The sequence below is a fragment of the Podarcis pityusensis genome (genome assembly GCF_964106645.2).
Source record: "Podarcis pityusensis genome assembly, chromosome: 13".
In the NCBI taxonomy this organism is placed as follows: Eukaryota; Metazoa; Chordata; class Lepidosauria; order Squamata; family Lacertidae; genus Podarcis; species Podarcis pityusensis.
The window spans coordinates 11,482,705-11,499,392 of NC_138038.1; the positions used below are offsets into that span (position 1 = coordinate 11,482,705).

The 16,688-nt window shown below is 47.4% G+C and overlaps 1 protein-coding gene across 5 annotated transcripts in view; it reads left to right on the top strand.

Moving 5' to 3' along the window:
- The window catches only part of KCNH6 (potassium voltage-gated channel subfamily H member 6), a 137,489-nt gene that overhangs the window by 109,629 nt on the left and 11,172 nt on the right, over positions 1-16,688 (top strand). For all 5 annotated transcript variants that reach the window (XM_080976523.1, XM_080976527.1, XM_080976525.1 and 2 more), the window contains 4 exons: positions 618-817; positions 8,030-8,282; positions 9,380-9,573; positions 10,886-10,985. In XM_080976523.1, the coding sequence (XP_080832649.1) occupies positions 618-817; positions 8,030-8,282; positions 9,380-9,573; positions 10,886-10,985 (747 nt within the window). The remainder of the gene's footprint in view (positions 1-617; positions 818-8,029; positions 8,283-9,379; positions 9,574-10,885; positions 10,986-16,688) is intronic.

Consider the following 16,688-nt stretch of genomic DNA (forward strand, 5'->3'; position numbering starts at 1 on the left):
GGGAACAGGTTTTCCAGCTCTGCCTTACGTTAATAGTAGACATTTTCGAATTGAGATGGTAGAAGTTGGTTACCCTTGGTTTAGGCTTCCAGATCAGGCAACATGGCTCCCAAACAAACATGAACACTGAGTACCGTATTTTTCGCTCTATAAGACGCACCAGACCAAAAGACGCACCTAGTTTTTGGAGGAGGAAAACAAGAAAAAATATATTCTGAATCTCAGAAGCCAGAACAGCAAGAGGGATAGCTGCGCAGTGAAAGCAGCAATCCCTCTTGCTGTTCTGGCTTCTGGGATAGCTGCGCAGCCTGCATTCGCTCCATAAGACGCACACACATTTCCCCTTACTTTTTAGGAGGGAAAAAGTGAGTCTTATAGAGCAAAAAATACGGTACTTCAATCTTTAAAATAATGATCCACCATCTCTCTTAGTGTTCACAAGTGATCTCCTGATGAATCTGTGAGCGCTCAGGGCAGTGTCATCAGTAAAATATTGTAGGCAATACATGCCTATAATGCATGTTGAAGTGGGGCTCAAACACTTCACTCTCGGGTACCACCATCACAGACAATGGTCCCTTCGCCCCTTAATGCTTACCCATGTCCTCTTGTTTCAGCTCTCATGTACGCCAGCATTTTTGGCAATGTCTCTGCCATCATACAGCGCCTGTACTCGGGCACGGCTCGCTACCATACCCAGATGCTGAGGGTGAAGGAATTCATCCGCTTCCACCAAATCCCGAACCCGCTGCGCCAGCGGCTTGAGGAGTATTTCCAGCATGCTTGGTCCTACACCAATGGAATCGACATGAATGCGGTGAGTCAAAGATGATGTAGGTCGTGTAGCAAAGACCTGGCCTTGGAGATGAGAGATGGTTAGCTATGTAACTGGACAGCTCGATAGACAGCCTAAGATAGCTAGGTAGATAGGGTTCTGCAAATTTCAGAATACACCTGGATTTTACCCGGGTTCCTTCCTTCACAAGATTGGCCAGAACTCCTTGGCTGTCCAGTCTGCCTCCCAAAGATCTCATAAAGTACCGTATTTTTCGCTCCATAAGACACACTTTTTTCTTCCTAAAAAGTAAGGGGAAATGTCTGTGCGTCTTATGGAGCAAATGCATGGTCCCTGGAGCCGAATTGCCCAGGGGCGAAAAGCAGATCATGTAATGGTGCAAGAACGTGGTTACAAAGCACAGGTCCACATGGATTCTCAGGATTTTTGCATTGGGCTACCCCAAACTCACCGTCAAATCACATGTCTGTAGCCACAGCATGAACCACAAAAATCATACATCCACTGTTTCGTTCCGAATATTTTTTTTCTTGTTTTCCTCCTCTAAAAACTAGTTGCATCTTATGGTCAGGTGCGTCTTATGGAGCAAAAAAATACGGTATATTTTCATAAAGTGTAATACTTGACAGCCAGGGCAGAAAATTCTCACAAGATTGACAGCAAAAAAATAAAGCAATATTTATTTATCAGTCAAAAACAGAAGACTGTGTGTGGTGGGGTGTCCTCTGTGATTTGGTGTTGAGAAGAGGATTTTTTTACATTTCCACACTGCTTTTTCACTTCAGAGAAAGCACCCCAAGGCAGCTAAGGGGCAAATGCTTGGTCTCAGAGATTGTCACTTGGAGGACTGTGTTGTAAATTTTACATTTATGCATGCAAACCAGATACATTTGTTGACCCTTAAAAGATGAAGAAGTCTGGCAGCAGTATCCAAAGTACAATCCTACGTGTGTCTACTAAAAAGTAAGCCACGTTGTGTTGGCTTATTTGCTTTAAGCATTTTTATGCTGCTCTTCAATCAAAAAAGACCCCCAGGGCAGCTTACAGACCAATGAACAAAAAAGAAAGAAAATGAAAGAAAGACAGCCCCTAACCTGAGGCCTACAATAAAAAGGCATAGGGCAAAATTTAAAAAGAGAAGAGGAAAGAAGAGGAAAAACGCAAACTCCATAACACTAGTTCTTAAAGTTCCAAAGTTGTTACAATGGCCAGCTGGGATGAAAACTGATCCAATGGTCTACTCGGTTAGAATTCTTTCCAGCTTTTGTAGGACTGGGCAGAAGATTTTAAATATTATATATTATACATTATTTAATACAAAAGTTTATAAAAAGTGCATACAGCAAGCACCACCTTAGAAAGCGTTCACCCTTCCCTTGTACAGGTATGCATCTTACAACATAAATCTTGTGTGCAAAATTGGCAGATCAGTTAATCAACCAAAACTCGTGTACTCAATCCATTAAAAATCATTTCATCGAACTGCAGCTCTCCCATTTTTTAAAAAATAAAATAAAATAAAGTTAAAAGGAAAGGCTTATTAAACTGTTTTTCTATCGGATGTAAATTGGAAGTTTGGAAACAATGGAATCTGCACATGTCCTAACCTTTAAAAGGTTGTGTTTGTACTCATTGTAGGGACAAGCCTATGATGTAGTTCACATGTGTTTTGTATGGATCAAGGCTGAATTCGGAGGCCATTTGCCTACAAAACTGCCTTGATACCTGGTCTGCCTTTATTGCGCAAGCATCGTGTTTGGCAGCAGCGTAGTAATGTCTGAAATGGTGTGTGAAGTAAGATGCAAGATGGTTTCAGTATGTGTGGAACTCAGCCCAGATCATAGCTGTCAACCGTCCCTTATTTGGCGGGAAACTCCCTTATCCCAGTGCTGTGTCCCGCTGCTGTCCCTTATTGATGATGTCCCTTAAATTTCCTGGGTTCCATGCTCACCCGGCTCAGGAGGGAAGCAGCGGCTCGGGGTCCTCCGCCATGAGAGAGAGCGCGCACACGAGTTGCCGCGTCTCCGTCTCTCCCTTTTCCCCCTCAGGGGTGCGTCGTGAGGAAACGGGTGGCGGCAGGCGGGCAGGCAGCCCCTCTTGCGAGACTTCCGCCACGCTGCCAGAGGTGGCGGCGGCTGAGGAGGCAGCCTGAGGGAGGAGGAAGAGGAGGGGATGGGGAGGGACGCAGAAGGGCGGTGCTTCAGCAGCCGCGGCAGCGCTGCAACCGCTTCATGCTGGGCTCGCGGGCGGCGTGGGCGAGAGTCTCTCTCCCTCCCTCCCTCTCTCTCGAGTGGGGAAGAGCCAGTGGAACTCCTTGCGCCAGGACAGCAGCAGCCCCGATGTGCTGCTTAGCATACCCTCCAACCAGTGCAGCATCTTAATGTAGTGATTTCCCCCTCTGCAACCCTTTCATAACTCTATTTTTATAAATCAGTCGATCCATAGTTCAAATATTTACTACAAGTTTTCTGTCAATCCTACCAATGTATATAACTCTTTACAATAGCTTTTCAAATAAATTATAAACTTTCCTCATTCTTTATTAAAGAGGTCCTCTTCCTGGTTTCTAATTCTGCCTGTAAGCTTTGCCATCTCGACGTCGTTCATCAGTTTTGTCTGCCACTCTTCTTTGGTCGGAGTTGTAAACACTTAGGATCATGTAGCCCAACCCCCTGCAAAACACAGTCAGTCACAGCCAAAGCAGCATGGCTCCATCAGTGGTGGATTGATGTATAAGCTAAGCAAAATCCCTTATTTTGGCTGCTGATCCCTTATTTTCGAGGCTGCTGGTCCCTTATTTTCAAATCTGTAAGTTGACAGCTATGGCCCAGATCTATTCAGTCTATATGCTAACTACGCACACATTGATTGTGTGAATTGGCTTGAAACGTAACAAGATGGATATTGGCAACAAACAAAATAAATAGTGCTGGAAGCAAACCGGAGCTGAGGACTAAGTAGGCATCTTCATCCTCCCATTGTGGCTGCAAATCCTAGCCAGGGAAACATAATTTGAGGGGACCTTAAAGTGATGGTAAGAGTCCCCCGGTCAAGCAGACATGCCTTGTTGAGCCAGTTCGCAAGGAATGACATTGAGGTGGAAACCTAAAGGCTGGGTCTGTTTTTTCCTGGGTGTGAGGAAGAGGCTCCAAAGCCATATTGATCCAGCTTTTCCTCCACATGGCTGGTTGCTAAGCAAAAACGGAATAGGATGGTGCCTAAATAAACTTCAATCCATTTTAATTAGTCTGTTGGGAAAGGGAGTGAAGGGGATCAATAGCAAAGCGCAAAGTAGCGTTTGAAGAGGAAGCCCTCACTATACATCCCTTGAAGGAAGGCAGAGCAGTTCTCACTTGGTGGTGGTGGTGGTGGGGACTTTCCACGTTACAACCTAAGGCATCCTTCCCCAACTTGGTGCCCCCATGTCAAATGTTTAGGGCTATAAATCCCAGCAGCTCCAGATACCATGATCTTGCTAGTTGGGGTGGCTGTCTAGAATTGTGGTCCAACACATCTGGAGGGAACAAGGAGTGCATTCATCAGCAATACAGTGGTGCCTCGGGTTAAGTACTTAATTCGTTCTGGAGGTCCATTCTTAACCTGAAACTGTTCTTAACCTGAAGCACCACTTTAGCTAATGGGGCCTCCCGCTGCCACCGCACTGCCAGAGCACAATTTCTGTCCTCATCCTGAAGCAAAGTTCTTAACCCGAGGTACTATTTCTGGGTTAGCGGAGTCTGTAACCTAAAGCGTATGTAACCTGAAGCGTATGTAACCCGAGGTACCACTGTATGGAGCAAAGGAGATCCCCTGTAATAATGGCAACTGCATTTTTTTTAAAAAAAATTATTAGCAATTTCAACATAACAATTTATAAAACCATATAATCACATACATTATCTCCCCCCTTCCCCCCCACCCTCCCTTCCATCCCTCCCCCCCCCACCAGAGAATTCCCTCAGCTCCTCTCTCTGATTTCTCAGCACATATTATTCTCTGCATGTTATAAAATTGTACATATCCTTACATTATCTATCTAACATGTTATCAACCAATAAATTTGTGTGTGTTTATTCAAAACCTGCCAAGGAATCCAGTTAATTTTGTTGTCTTTTTAGGTAATTTGTAAAAAGCTCCCATTCTTCCTTAAAGTCACAGTTGTCCTTGTCCCGCAGTTTATATGTCAATTTAGACAGCTCTGCATAGCTCATCAATTTTTCTTGCCGCTGTTCTTTCGTTGGGATTTCCTCATTCTTCCATCCTTGTGCTATCAAGACTCTTGCCTCTGTTGTAGCATACATAAATAAGTTCTTTGTTTTTCTTGGCAGGTCTTGTCCTACAATCCCTAACAAAAATGCTTCTGGGTTTTTTACAAATGTCATTTTAAACATTTTTTTTTCAATTCATTATATATCATTTCCCTTTTTTTTTTAAACTTCTCTACATTCCCACCACATTCCCATAAAGCTGTGGGATAAACCTTGAGTTATGACTTCCAAATGTATGATTTAAGTGGGGGAAAGCAGCGATGTTTAAATTTGCCAGAATAACTCTGCACTTTATTTTGCAGCATTTTTTGAATGAACTAATATGGATTGTTTTGTGTGTGTTTGTTGCAGTTGTTTTCAGGTGTGTGTGTGTGTGTGTGTGTGTGTGTGTGTGTGTACACACCTAGAAGGCACCAGGTTGGGAAGGACTGCTTTAAAGCAAACTCTTGGAAAACTGACTAAACCGAAAACCTTAATTCCAGTTTGCTACTCAATTATGCCCCTCCCCCTGCAATCCACGGATTGTCAAGATGAACCATATGCATCCATCTTTGTCAATATTGCTCAGAGATCTCTGTCAGAATTAAATAAGTTGTAAAACTGTAGCTGCCGGGCCCTTTCCATATACTGCAGAAACTGGTTTGCTGAAATAGCGAGTGATAGCACAGATTTGGAAGGTGCGTGGAATTTGTTTGCGACAATTAAAATTGAAACCACAAAAAGAATTTCATGCAGTGCATTCTTGGTCTGAGGGAACTCATTGCAACAAGACATAGCAATGAGCAAGAAATATAACTTGGCACAGAAGAGGACAAGACAAAAATAATTATTAGCAGAAAACTAAGGCAGACAGCCCTTTCCCCTTTGTTTCTGTGATCCTTAATAAAAAATAAAAAATAAAAACCACTCCGGAATGGCTACCTATTGATATAGACTCCATTCCTCAATTACATTTTCCTGCCCTTGGGTTCCAGGCTCAAGGAAGTTTTGAAGGCAGCCCTGTATCGGGAAGTTTTTAATGTCTGATGTTTTATTATGTTTTTATATTCTGATGGAAGCTGCCCAGAGTGTCTGAGGAAACCCAGCCAGATGGGCGGGTATAAATAATAACATTCTTATTATTCTTCTTATTATTCTTATTCTTATTCTTATTCTTATTATTATTACTAGTATTACTACTACTTTTAGTTTTCCAGCCTTTAGGCAAGACATGTGCCATTTCTAACATCCACAATGGATAGTTGAACTTTGGCAGTCAGTGCTAGTTAGAATCATATATCTGTAGAGTTGGAAAAGACCATGCAATGCAGGTATCCTTTGCCCGATGTGGGGCTCAAACCGACAACCCTGATATTAAGAGTCTGATGCTCTACCTGCTGAACAAGTCCTATAATCCCCAATGGACAGAAAGATATGCAACAGACAGGGGAAATATGCATGCCCATATATAATACACAACAACCAATAAAAAACAGCCCACTTTTAAAAGCCCATAAAAATTGATGTTCCCGTATAATATGTACCTATCCTTTCAAGCAAGATCCGTACAAATACTCCAGGGCAGCTGTTATGAGAATTATAAGGTCTAAGATATAAAATAAATTTTAATAAATGTACCAGGCAAACACATACGTAAATATATAAACCACATGTCTGAAACAGTACAGGAACAGTCCTAAAGCCATTTTGACTCTTTCAGTGACCTCAAACATTCCTCTGCAGTTTGGATGGAAACGGGAAAAGCCTCTCCATTGTCTCTGTGCTCGCAAATCCTGCCTTAAGGACACATTTGGGTATGAATAGGGTGAGCCTGTGACCTGGACTCAGGAATTAAATATTTATCATCACAATAGAATGGCCAGGCTGACCAGGTAAACCCATTAACAGGTTTGCTGCCAGACAGGATTCTGCTGTAGACTGCCCCTTCTATGATGTATGTATGATGTATTGGGGGTGGTCTTGAGCTACAGGGTGGCAATATCAAGTCTATATAAGGGCTTGCGCACTGTTGTTCTGGGTTCCTCCTCTCTCTTGCAAGGAGGGATGAGCACCCTGTTGCAACAGTTTAATAAAGACCATGCTTACTAGCTGTTTTGCTTCTCAGTATTCTCTGGTTGGCCTCTGTTATTTTCTCCTACCGATAATCTACATAAGGACTCTATATGGGCTCTTCACTACCCCATAAGGGAAAAGGAGCAGTTTTTTCTTATAACAGCAGCTAAGTCAAATTCCTTCATAATGGCTGTCAGGTAACCCACCTTTGCTTCATTTATTTCTTCTCTGAAGAAACATTTTGATCAAAAGCTGGAAATCTAGGGGTGTAGGAAGAGAATATAAAAAGACAGATGATTGGCAAGCAAACAACATTTGGCCTGTGCCTCAGCAGAACAGTTTGGGAACGTCTCTGTGAGCTCATGAAAAGCCTTTGCCTTAGTTCATTAAAGGTAAAGGGACACCTGACCATTAGGTCCAGTCATGGCCGACTCTGGGGTTGTGGCGCTCATCTCGCTCTATAGGCCGAGGGAGCCGGCGTACAGCTTCCGGGTCATGTGGCCAGCATGACTAAGCCGCTTCTGGCGAACCAGAGCAGCGCATGGAAACGCCGTTTACCTTCCCGCCGGAGCGGTACATATTTATCTACTTGCACTTTGACGTGCTTTCGAACAGCTAGGTTGGCAGGAATCCCATTGTGGGGATTCGAACCGCTGACCTTCTGGTCAGCAAGTCCTAGGCTCTTTGGTTTAACCCACAGCGCCACTCGCATACCTTCTGCCTTAGTTCATTACAGATCAGCATTTCAAAAACAGGCTTCCACCTTAATTTTATCCGTTTATATACTGCAAGTTGAATCAATTCCTGCACAGGGCATGGTTGTGGGATAAGATGGAGCAGTGAGAAGAGAGAGACAGCATCCCCTTTCATAGATCCCACCCACTCACATAGGCCTGCTTTCATTCCCACTCAGGTGCTGAAAGGCTTCCCCGACTGCCTGCAAGCTGATATCTGCCTCCACCTCAACCGCACCCTGCTCCAAAACTGCAAGGCCTTCCGAGGAGCTAGCAAAGGCTGCCTGCGGGCCTTGGCCATGAAGTTCAAGACAACCCATGCGCCACCTGGGGATACACTGGTACATTATGGAGATGTCCTCACCACTCTCTATTTCATCTCGCGAGGCTCCATCGAGATCCTCAAGGAGGACATTGTGGTGGCCATCCTAGGTAAAAGAATTCTCTCTGGGAAGGGTGGGCTGGAAAGCCTGTTCATTTGTAGGAAGCAGCAGTTGCCCTCGGACAGCCATGGCAAATTGTGTACAATCATAGAACGGTAGAATTGTTTTGTAAATAGTCTTTATTGCATAGAATCATAGAACTGTAGAATTGTTTTGTAAATAGTCTTTATTATACATCAATTTAAAGTGGTGCCTCGCAAGACGAAATTAATTCGTTCTGTGAGTTTTTTCGTCTTGCAAATTTTTCGTCTTGTGAAGCAATGCACCCTGGGTATTAACGGTTTTAAGAAAAAGGAAACAAACTTGCAAGACGTTTTCGTCTTGCGAAGCAAGCCCATTGGGAAATTCGTCTTGCGAAGCAACTCAAAAAACCAAAAACTCTTTCGTCTTGCGAGTTTTTTTGTCTTGCAAGGCATTCGTCTTGCGAGGTACCACTGTACATAAAACTTAAACAATACACTTCAATATACCATACATACAATACATACACTACCTACATACATACCCAACGTGGACACACCATAAAAATTAGACTTTTCCCCATTGTGCCGTATTACAGTTTGTTAATCTGTACACATTTCATTTTTGTTATTCTACTCCCCCCCCTTTTTTTTATGCAGACAAAATTTGCTATACATTTTCTTTGTTTTCAAGGTTCTATATCTGTCAGGAGATTTACATTCTCCGTGTGGTTTTTAAGATATTCTTAAGAAAAAATTACTTAAAAACTTAGAATTGGAAGGGGTCATGAGGGCGATCTCATCCAACCTCCTGCAGTGCAGGATCTTTGAGGGTTTCTCAGCAGGGACTTAATATTGGACATTGAAACCAGAAGAGGCAGCTGGTATATTCCCCATTTCCACCCAGAGGAAAGAATAGCTCTGCTGTGGAGGTTGTCCTCTCCCAGTAAAATCCAGAGGTGCAGCTAGGGCTGGACCTCAGAGCCAAAATCTATGGGCCCCACAGCCCATTTTTGTAACACTTCCATCATCGCTAACACACTTGCAAGTTGAGTGGACTGTTGGTCTCTCTCCCAGAATAGCAGGAAAGTTGTTGCATTCTAACAGGATTTCCTACGTTGTGCAGGGAAGAACGACATATTTGGGGAACCTATCAGCCTCTATGCCAGGCCTGGGAAATCCAATGCAGATGTCCGAGCCCTCACCTACTGCGACTTGCATAAAATCCAGCGCGAGGACCTCCTGGAAGTCTTGGATATGTATCCAGCCTTCTCAGATAACTTCTGGAGCAATCTGGAGATAACTTTCAACCTGAGAGATGTGAGTATCTGGTGGGGCTGGTGGTAGAAGATGGAGGGTTGGCGAGGAAGAGAGAGAGGGAGGTCTGGGGAAGGCAGAAGGGAAAGGAAAGCTAACTGAGGCTAGGACACAGCTAAAAGTCTCTGCACGGCAAATTGCTTAGGAGAAGCAGAATATTTAGGCAGGAAGAATGAAGTGAGTGGTATGAAGCAAGATGTAGGGAAACCATGATCCTCCAAGTGTCCCTATTTTCCAGGGACAGTCCTGGATTTACAGAAGCCATCCCAGTTTCTGACTGATCCCGGCATGTCCTGCTTTTCCTTAGGATGTCCCTATTTTTTATCTGAGAAATGTTGGAGGGTATGGAGTTATGGGACCTAAGAAGATAAGTAATTATGCAACCTTTAGAAGACACCTGAAAGGGACACGGGTGGCGCTGTGGGTTAAACCACTGAGCCTAGGACTTGCTGATCAGAAGGTCGGTGGTTCGAATCCCCGCGATGGGGTGAGCTCCCATTGCTCGGTCCCTGCTTCTGCCAACCTAGCAGTTCAAAAGCAGCTCAAAGTGCAAGTAGATACATAGGTACCACTCCAGCGGGAAGGAAAACGGCGTTTCCGTGCGCTGCTCTGGTTCGCTAGAAGTGGCTTAGTCATGCTGGCCACATGACCCGGAAGCTGTACGCCGGCTCCCTCGGCCAATAAAGCGAGATGAGCGCTGCAACCCCAGAGTCGGTCACAACTGGACCTAATGGTCAGGGGCCTCTTTACCTTTTAGAAGACACCTGGAGGCAGCCTTGTATAGTTTTACCATGATTTATATATGTTGGACGCCACCCAGAGTGGCTAGGGCAACTCCGTCAGATGGGCAGGGTATGATGATGATGATGGAATAAAAAGGTAAAGGTAAAGGTACCCCTGCCCGTACGGGCCAGTCTTGCCAGACTCTAGGGTTGTGCGCTCATCTCACTCTATAGGCCGGGAGCCAGCGCTGTCCGGAGACACTTCCGGGTCACGTGGCCAGCGTGACAAGCTGCATCTGGCGAGCCAGCGCAGCACATGGAACGCCGTTTACCTTCCCGCTGGTAAGCGGTCCCTATTTATCTACTTGCACCCGGGGGTGCTTTCGAACTGCTAGGTTGGCAGGCGCTGGAACCGAACGACGGGAGCGCACCCCGCCGCGGGGATTCGAACCGCCGACCATGTGATCGGCAAGTCCTAGGCGCTGAGGTTTTACCCACAGCGCCACCCGCGTCCCTGCGATGATGGAATAGGACATCCCTATTTTCATCGGAGAAATGCTGGACGGTTTGTGACTATTACTTTTCTCTCTCAGGCAGACAGCGTTCCTCGGTCCCCCCTCAGTGAGGAATATGCATGCAACTATCGTCGAGCCCGGCGCCGTAAGCATTCCCTCTGCAAAGCGAACAAAATAGGTGAGTCAATCTCTCAGGAAACATTACAGGATTGCTCTGTTCAGAGTGGAGCAAGGGAGCGAGGAAGATAGCAGGCCCATTGCTGCCACCTCTTGACCGTTCCCATTACTAAAACTTAAGAGATGTTGCCCTGAGCCAGTTCAAAGGTTCGTCTAGTGCCGTCGCCTCTGATAGTGGCAGGACGGTTGCTCTGGGAAAGTTAACAGTGCAGGTCAAGATGGAGTTGGGTTCTACCTCTGCTGTTCCTTCCTCTAATAATAATAATAATAATAATAAATTTTATTTATATCCCGCCCTCCCCAGCCAAAGCCGGGCTCAGGGCGGCTAACAACAATAAAACAGTACAAAAGTACAGCACAAACAACACTCTAAAATCATTCATTATAAAATTAATTAATTCAAGCCACTGGCAACCATTGGGCCAGAGCTCCGCGACGATTGCCGAGGGAGGGAGTCAGGCTGTGCTCTGGCCAAAGGCCTGGTGGAACAGCTCTGTCTTACAGGCCCTGCGGAAAGATGTCAAGTCCCGCAGGGCCCTGGTCTCTTGTGACAGTGTTCCACCAGATCGGAGCCACGGCCGAAAAAGCCCTGGCTCTAGTTGAGGCCAGCCTAACTTCTCTGTGGCCTGGGACCTTCAAGATGTTTTTATTTGAAGACCGTAAGTTTCTCTGTGGGGCATACCAGGAGAGGCGGTCCCGTAGGTACGAGGGTCCTAGGCCGTATAGGGCTTTAAAGGTTAAAACCAGCACCTTAAACCTGATCCTGTACTCCACCGGGAGCCAGTGCAGCTGGTATAGCACCGGGTGAATGTGATCTCGCAGCGAAGACCCCGTAAGGAGTCTCGCTGCGGCATTCTGCACCCGCTGGAGTTTCTGGGTCAGTCTCTAGAGATCAAAAGTATGTGCCTCTTAACATGGAGAGCCACGCAGCTTTCTTGGCTGCTGATAAACCCATATGAGCTTATCTGACTCACTTTAAAGGTTTCTTATATCTGTGCCTGTCAGGGAACTGCCATCGGAAGGAAGGGAAGTGAAAGGGCTCACACAGGTTGGGAGAGACTCAGCAGCTGAAGAGGGAACCAGTAGGGGGAGAGGAGCTGGGCTGAGGGAAAGGGAGCTGGAGGGATGGCTCAGAGACACTTCCAGCGAAAACAGTGGGGAGGTTTCAGGACCTCCTGTAGGGACACCCACTCCTCGCCGGAAACTGTCACGCAGAGAGTCCAGAAGACGTGTTTCCGTTAAGGAGCTTTTATGTTGGAAGCGATTCCGAAAGCAACCACTGTCGGAATCTGCCAGCGACTGACGGAGCCATGTTTAAGGGGCTCCGTTACAGACAGAGGTTTGCAAACTTGACCAAACTCTGAGGGACTAGGATTTTACACACAAGCAGCTCATCGTCCCATCACAGCATTCCGACAGTCTTCGTGAGCAGCTTGTGCAGGAGAAGGCATCATGAGCAACCCAGCCGGAACCGGAGAAGCAGGAGCTGGAGCGGGTCCAAGCCTGGAAGAAAGGTACCGGGTGTTGGAGGTCCAGCTAGCGCTGCAGACGGCGAGGCTTGAGGAGAGGAGGGCTCAGGATGCAGACAAAAAGGGGAAAGACACCCAGCTCGTCAGAAAGGTACCAGGATTGGTGCAGAAGTTTGGGGGGGAGCCCAAAGACTATCATGGCTTTCGGACAGAGATGCAATATGCCCTCAATCTGCAGTTTGATGAATTCCCTGACGAGGAATCAAGAGTGGCTTTCGTGATTGGGCATCTTGAAAAGGGGGCGAGAGACTGGGTTAGACCCCTGATGGCAGCGAATAGTGACGTCCTAAAGGACACGATGAAGTTCTTTCGCGCCATGGATCTGATGTTTTCCAGCGATATTGAACAGGGAGTGGTCCGCAGACAGTTAATGGCTTGCAAACAGGGGAGCCGATCTGTCCGTGAGTACTGGACTGAATTCACCATGTTGATCCATAAATTGGGGTGGGATCTATCGGCGGAACCCATTCAAATGCTTTTTGAAGAAGGGCTTTCTTCGGCTGTGAAAGACGAACTTTCCCGGGCGCCCAGGGCGGAGTCTATGGACCAGCTGACCAAATCAGCGCTGACCATAGGAGCGCGCCAGGAGGCGAGAGCATTGGAGAGGCGGGAAGGGAAGGGGGAACGTTGGAAGGAGTTCCGCATTCCAGACATTCCAGAGCCAACTTTCCCGCCGGCAGAGCCGATGGAAATCGGAACAGCGCGCGCGCGCGCAGTTTCAAAGCCCAGTGAGGGGGGAAAGAAGGAGGGAAAAGGCGCCCGGAAATGCTATCTCTGCCAACAGCCAGGTCACTTTGCCAGAGTCTGCCCCCAGAGGAAGGAATGGCAAGGGATGGTAGGAGCTGTGGAGGGAAGAGAGGAAGAAATACCGAAGCAAGTAAAAGCCAACGCCTGGCTGCCACCGTCGGGGCACAGCAGTCAGGCCAAAGAGCAGTGAAAGTGCCCACGCCAGAACCTCCTAAACCCGCCCTAGTGATAGAAGTGGCGCTAGAGCTGCCAAACGGACACCCTCTAAAGATAAAGGCGCTGTTGGACTCAGGCAGCTCCTGCAATTTCATGAGCAAAGAGTTTGCAGCTGAACACCAGATACAGACGATCCCTTTAAGCAACCCCCTGCAGGTGACCACGATCGATGGCAGGGAGCTGTTGGGAGGAGAAGTCAGCTTGCAGACCGTCCCAATGATAATGAAGGTGGCAAGGCACACCGAACTGATAGCGTTTAATGTGGCCACCTTGGGAGGAGCTCCCATTATATTGGGGATGAGCTGGCTAGCGTTACATGATCCGCTGGTGGGCTGGCATCAGAGAGTGGTTTCTTTTGGTTCAGCACATTGCTTAGAACACTGCAAAGAGGGAAAGGGTTTGGCAGGGGCCCAAGCCACCCTAGCAGGGACTGAAGTAACGGAGAACGTGAAGGTACCACGACAATACGCAGATCTCCGCGACGTCTTCAGCGAAAGGGAAGCTGACCAATTACCCCCGCATAGACCCTTTGACTGTCAAATCAATTTACTCCCTGGGGCACAGCTCCCTGTAGGCAAGCTGTACGCCATGTCAGACAGAGAGATGCAGGAGCTAAGAGAGTTCATTGACAAGAACCTGAAGAGAGGGTTCATCAGAGAGTCCAGGGCGGTGGGGGGCAGCCCAGTGTTTTTTGTGGATAAAAAAAACACGAACAAGCCGAGGCTTGTGTGTGACTTCAGGGCCTTAAATGCAGTGTCAGAACCAGTGGCTTTCCCTATGCCCAGGATTGACGACATTTTGACAAGGGTCAGGAAGGGAAAGATTTTTACTAAACTGGACCTAAGGGGGGCGTACAACCTGATACGAATAAGGAAGGGGGATGAATGGAAAACCACCATGTTCACCCCTTTGGGGGCATTTGAATATTTAGTTATGCCCTTCGGCCTACAAGGAGGCTCCGCGTGCTTTCAATCGTTTATGAACCACGTCCTGGGGCCTTTGCTTTACAAGAATTGTGTGGCCTTCTTAGACGACGTGTTGGTGTATTCTGAGAATGAGGAGCAGCATGTGAGAGACGTCAGAGAAGTGTTGAGCAGGCTGCAAGCCAACCAGCTGTGGGTGAAACTGGAGAAGTGTCAGTTTCATACCAAGGAGGTGGAATTCCTGGGGTATCGCCTGTCAGACAAGGGATTGGCCATGGATCCCGGCAAGGTCCAGGCGGTGCTGGAATGGAAAACACCCAAAACAAGGAAGGATGTGCAGAGGTTCCTAGGATTTGGGAACTTCTATCGTAAGTTCATCCGAAACTTTGCCCACCTGACGGCGCCCATTACGGACTGTCTCAGCAGTAAGAAGAAGTTCGTTTGGACTGAGGAGGCGGAGCGAGCATTTGAGGAACTAAAAAGGGCCTTCGCCTCGGAACAACAACTCCTGCATGTGGATTTACAAAAACCGATGAGAGTGGAAACTGACGCATCAGACAGAGCGATTGGGGCGGTGCTTCTGCAGCCAGGGAAGGAGGAGTCAGAGTGGAGACCGTGTGCCTTTTTTTCGCGAAAGCTGAACAAATCCGAGAGGAACTACACGGTGTATGACCGAGAACTACTAGCCATTCATGAGGCGTTCCGGAGATGGAGGCACCTGCTAATTGGCGCACAACATAAGGTGCAAGTGTGCACTGACCACAAGAACCTAGAGTATTGGAGGACGGCACGAGTGCTCAACCAACGGCAAGTGAGATGGGCCCAGGAGTTCTCCAAATTTAACTTTGAGATTTGTTACGTGCCAGGCCCAGAGAACATTAGGGCGGACGCTCTCTCACGCAAACCTGAATATTTGGAGGAGGAGGGAGCACCCGAAGAGAGACATGTCATTCCAGAGGACCGCTGGGTGTGTGGGGCGGCATTGGTGGGACAAAGAGAACTGGTAGAGGAAACAGAGAATGATGAATACGCCCAGAATAAGCTCAGAGGTCTTAGGGGTGAGGGAGAGGAACCAGGGGGTTTCGAGGAAAGAAATGGAGCTTTGTATTACAAAGGGGCACTGTATATCCCTGAAGGAGACTTAAGGGGGAGGGTACTCAAGCAGTTGCACGACAGCCCCACGGCGGGGCATTTTGGACAACACAAAACCATGTGGTTGGTCACCAGGGAATTTTGGTGGCCTAAGGTGAGGGAAGATGTACGGGAGTATGTAAGAGGGTGTGAGCAATGCCAGCGAGCCAAAGGGGAGAGGCGGGCACCGGCGGGGCTATTAGAACCCTTACCAACCCCAGAACGACCTTGGGAGGCAGTGTCGATAGATTTTATGACTGATCTGCCGAAGTCCAAGGGGAAAACAGCCATCATGGTGGTGGTAGACCTACTAACAAAGATGTGCCACTTTGTAGCTTGCTCGCATGCAGTCACGGCGGAAGAGACAGCGAAGTTATTTGTAGAACACATTTTTAGGTTGCACGGGGTGCCATTGAGGGTGGTCTCAGACCGAGGAAAACAATTTACTTCCAGGTTCTGGAGGAAGCTCATGAGCTTACTGCAGGTGGAGGTCAACTTTTCGACTGCCCGGCACCCTGAAACCAACGGGCAGGCGGAAAGAGCAAACGGGGTCCTCCAGCAATACCTGAGGTGTTATGTCAATGACAGAGAGAATGACTGGGTAGAAAAGTTGGCGCTGGCGGAATTTGCCTACAACAATGCCGAGAATGTGTCCACAGGGATGAGCCCCTTCTTGGCTAATTATGGGTGTCATCCCAGGGCTTTCCCAGGGGGAGAAGGGGAGAGATGGGGTGTCCCGGCAGCCGAGCATTTTGTAGAAGAAATGGAAGCAATCCATCGTCAGCTCCAACTCAACTTAGAAAGGGCGAAGGAAGAATACAAGAGGCAGGCAGACAAGAACCGAAGGGAAGGTGAAACCATAAGGGTGGGAGATAGGGTGTGGCTGTCAACCCAAGGGTTGCCGTTCAAAGGAGGTTGTAAGAAATTAAGACCCAGGAGATTGGGTCCCTTTGAGGTCATTCAACAGGTCAACCCAGTGGCTTTCAGGCTCCGGTTACCCAACCACATGAAACTGCACCCAGTATTTCACAGGTCGTTACTGTCACCGTATGAGGGGGGACGAGAAGGGATGGCCACTCGGGGACCGGTCATAGAAGAAAGGGAATGCAGCAGCCATGTGGCAGAAATCCTCGACGCCAGATGGAAGGGGGATCAGGT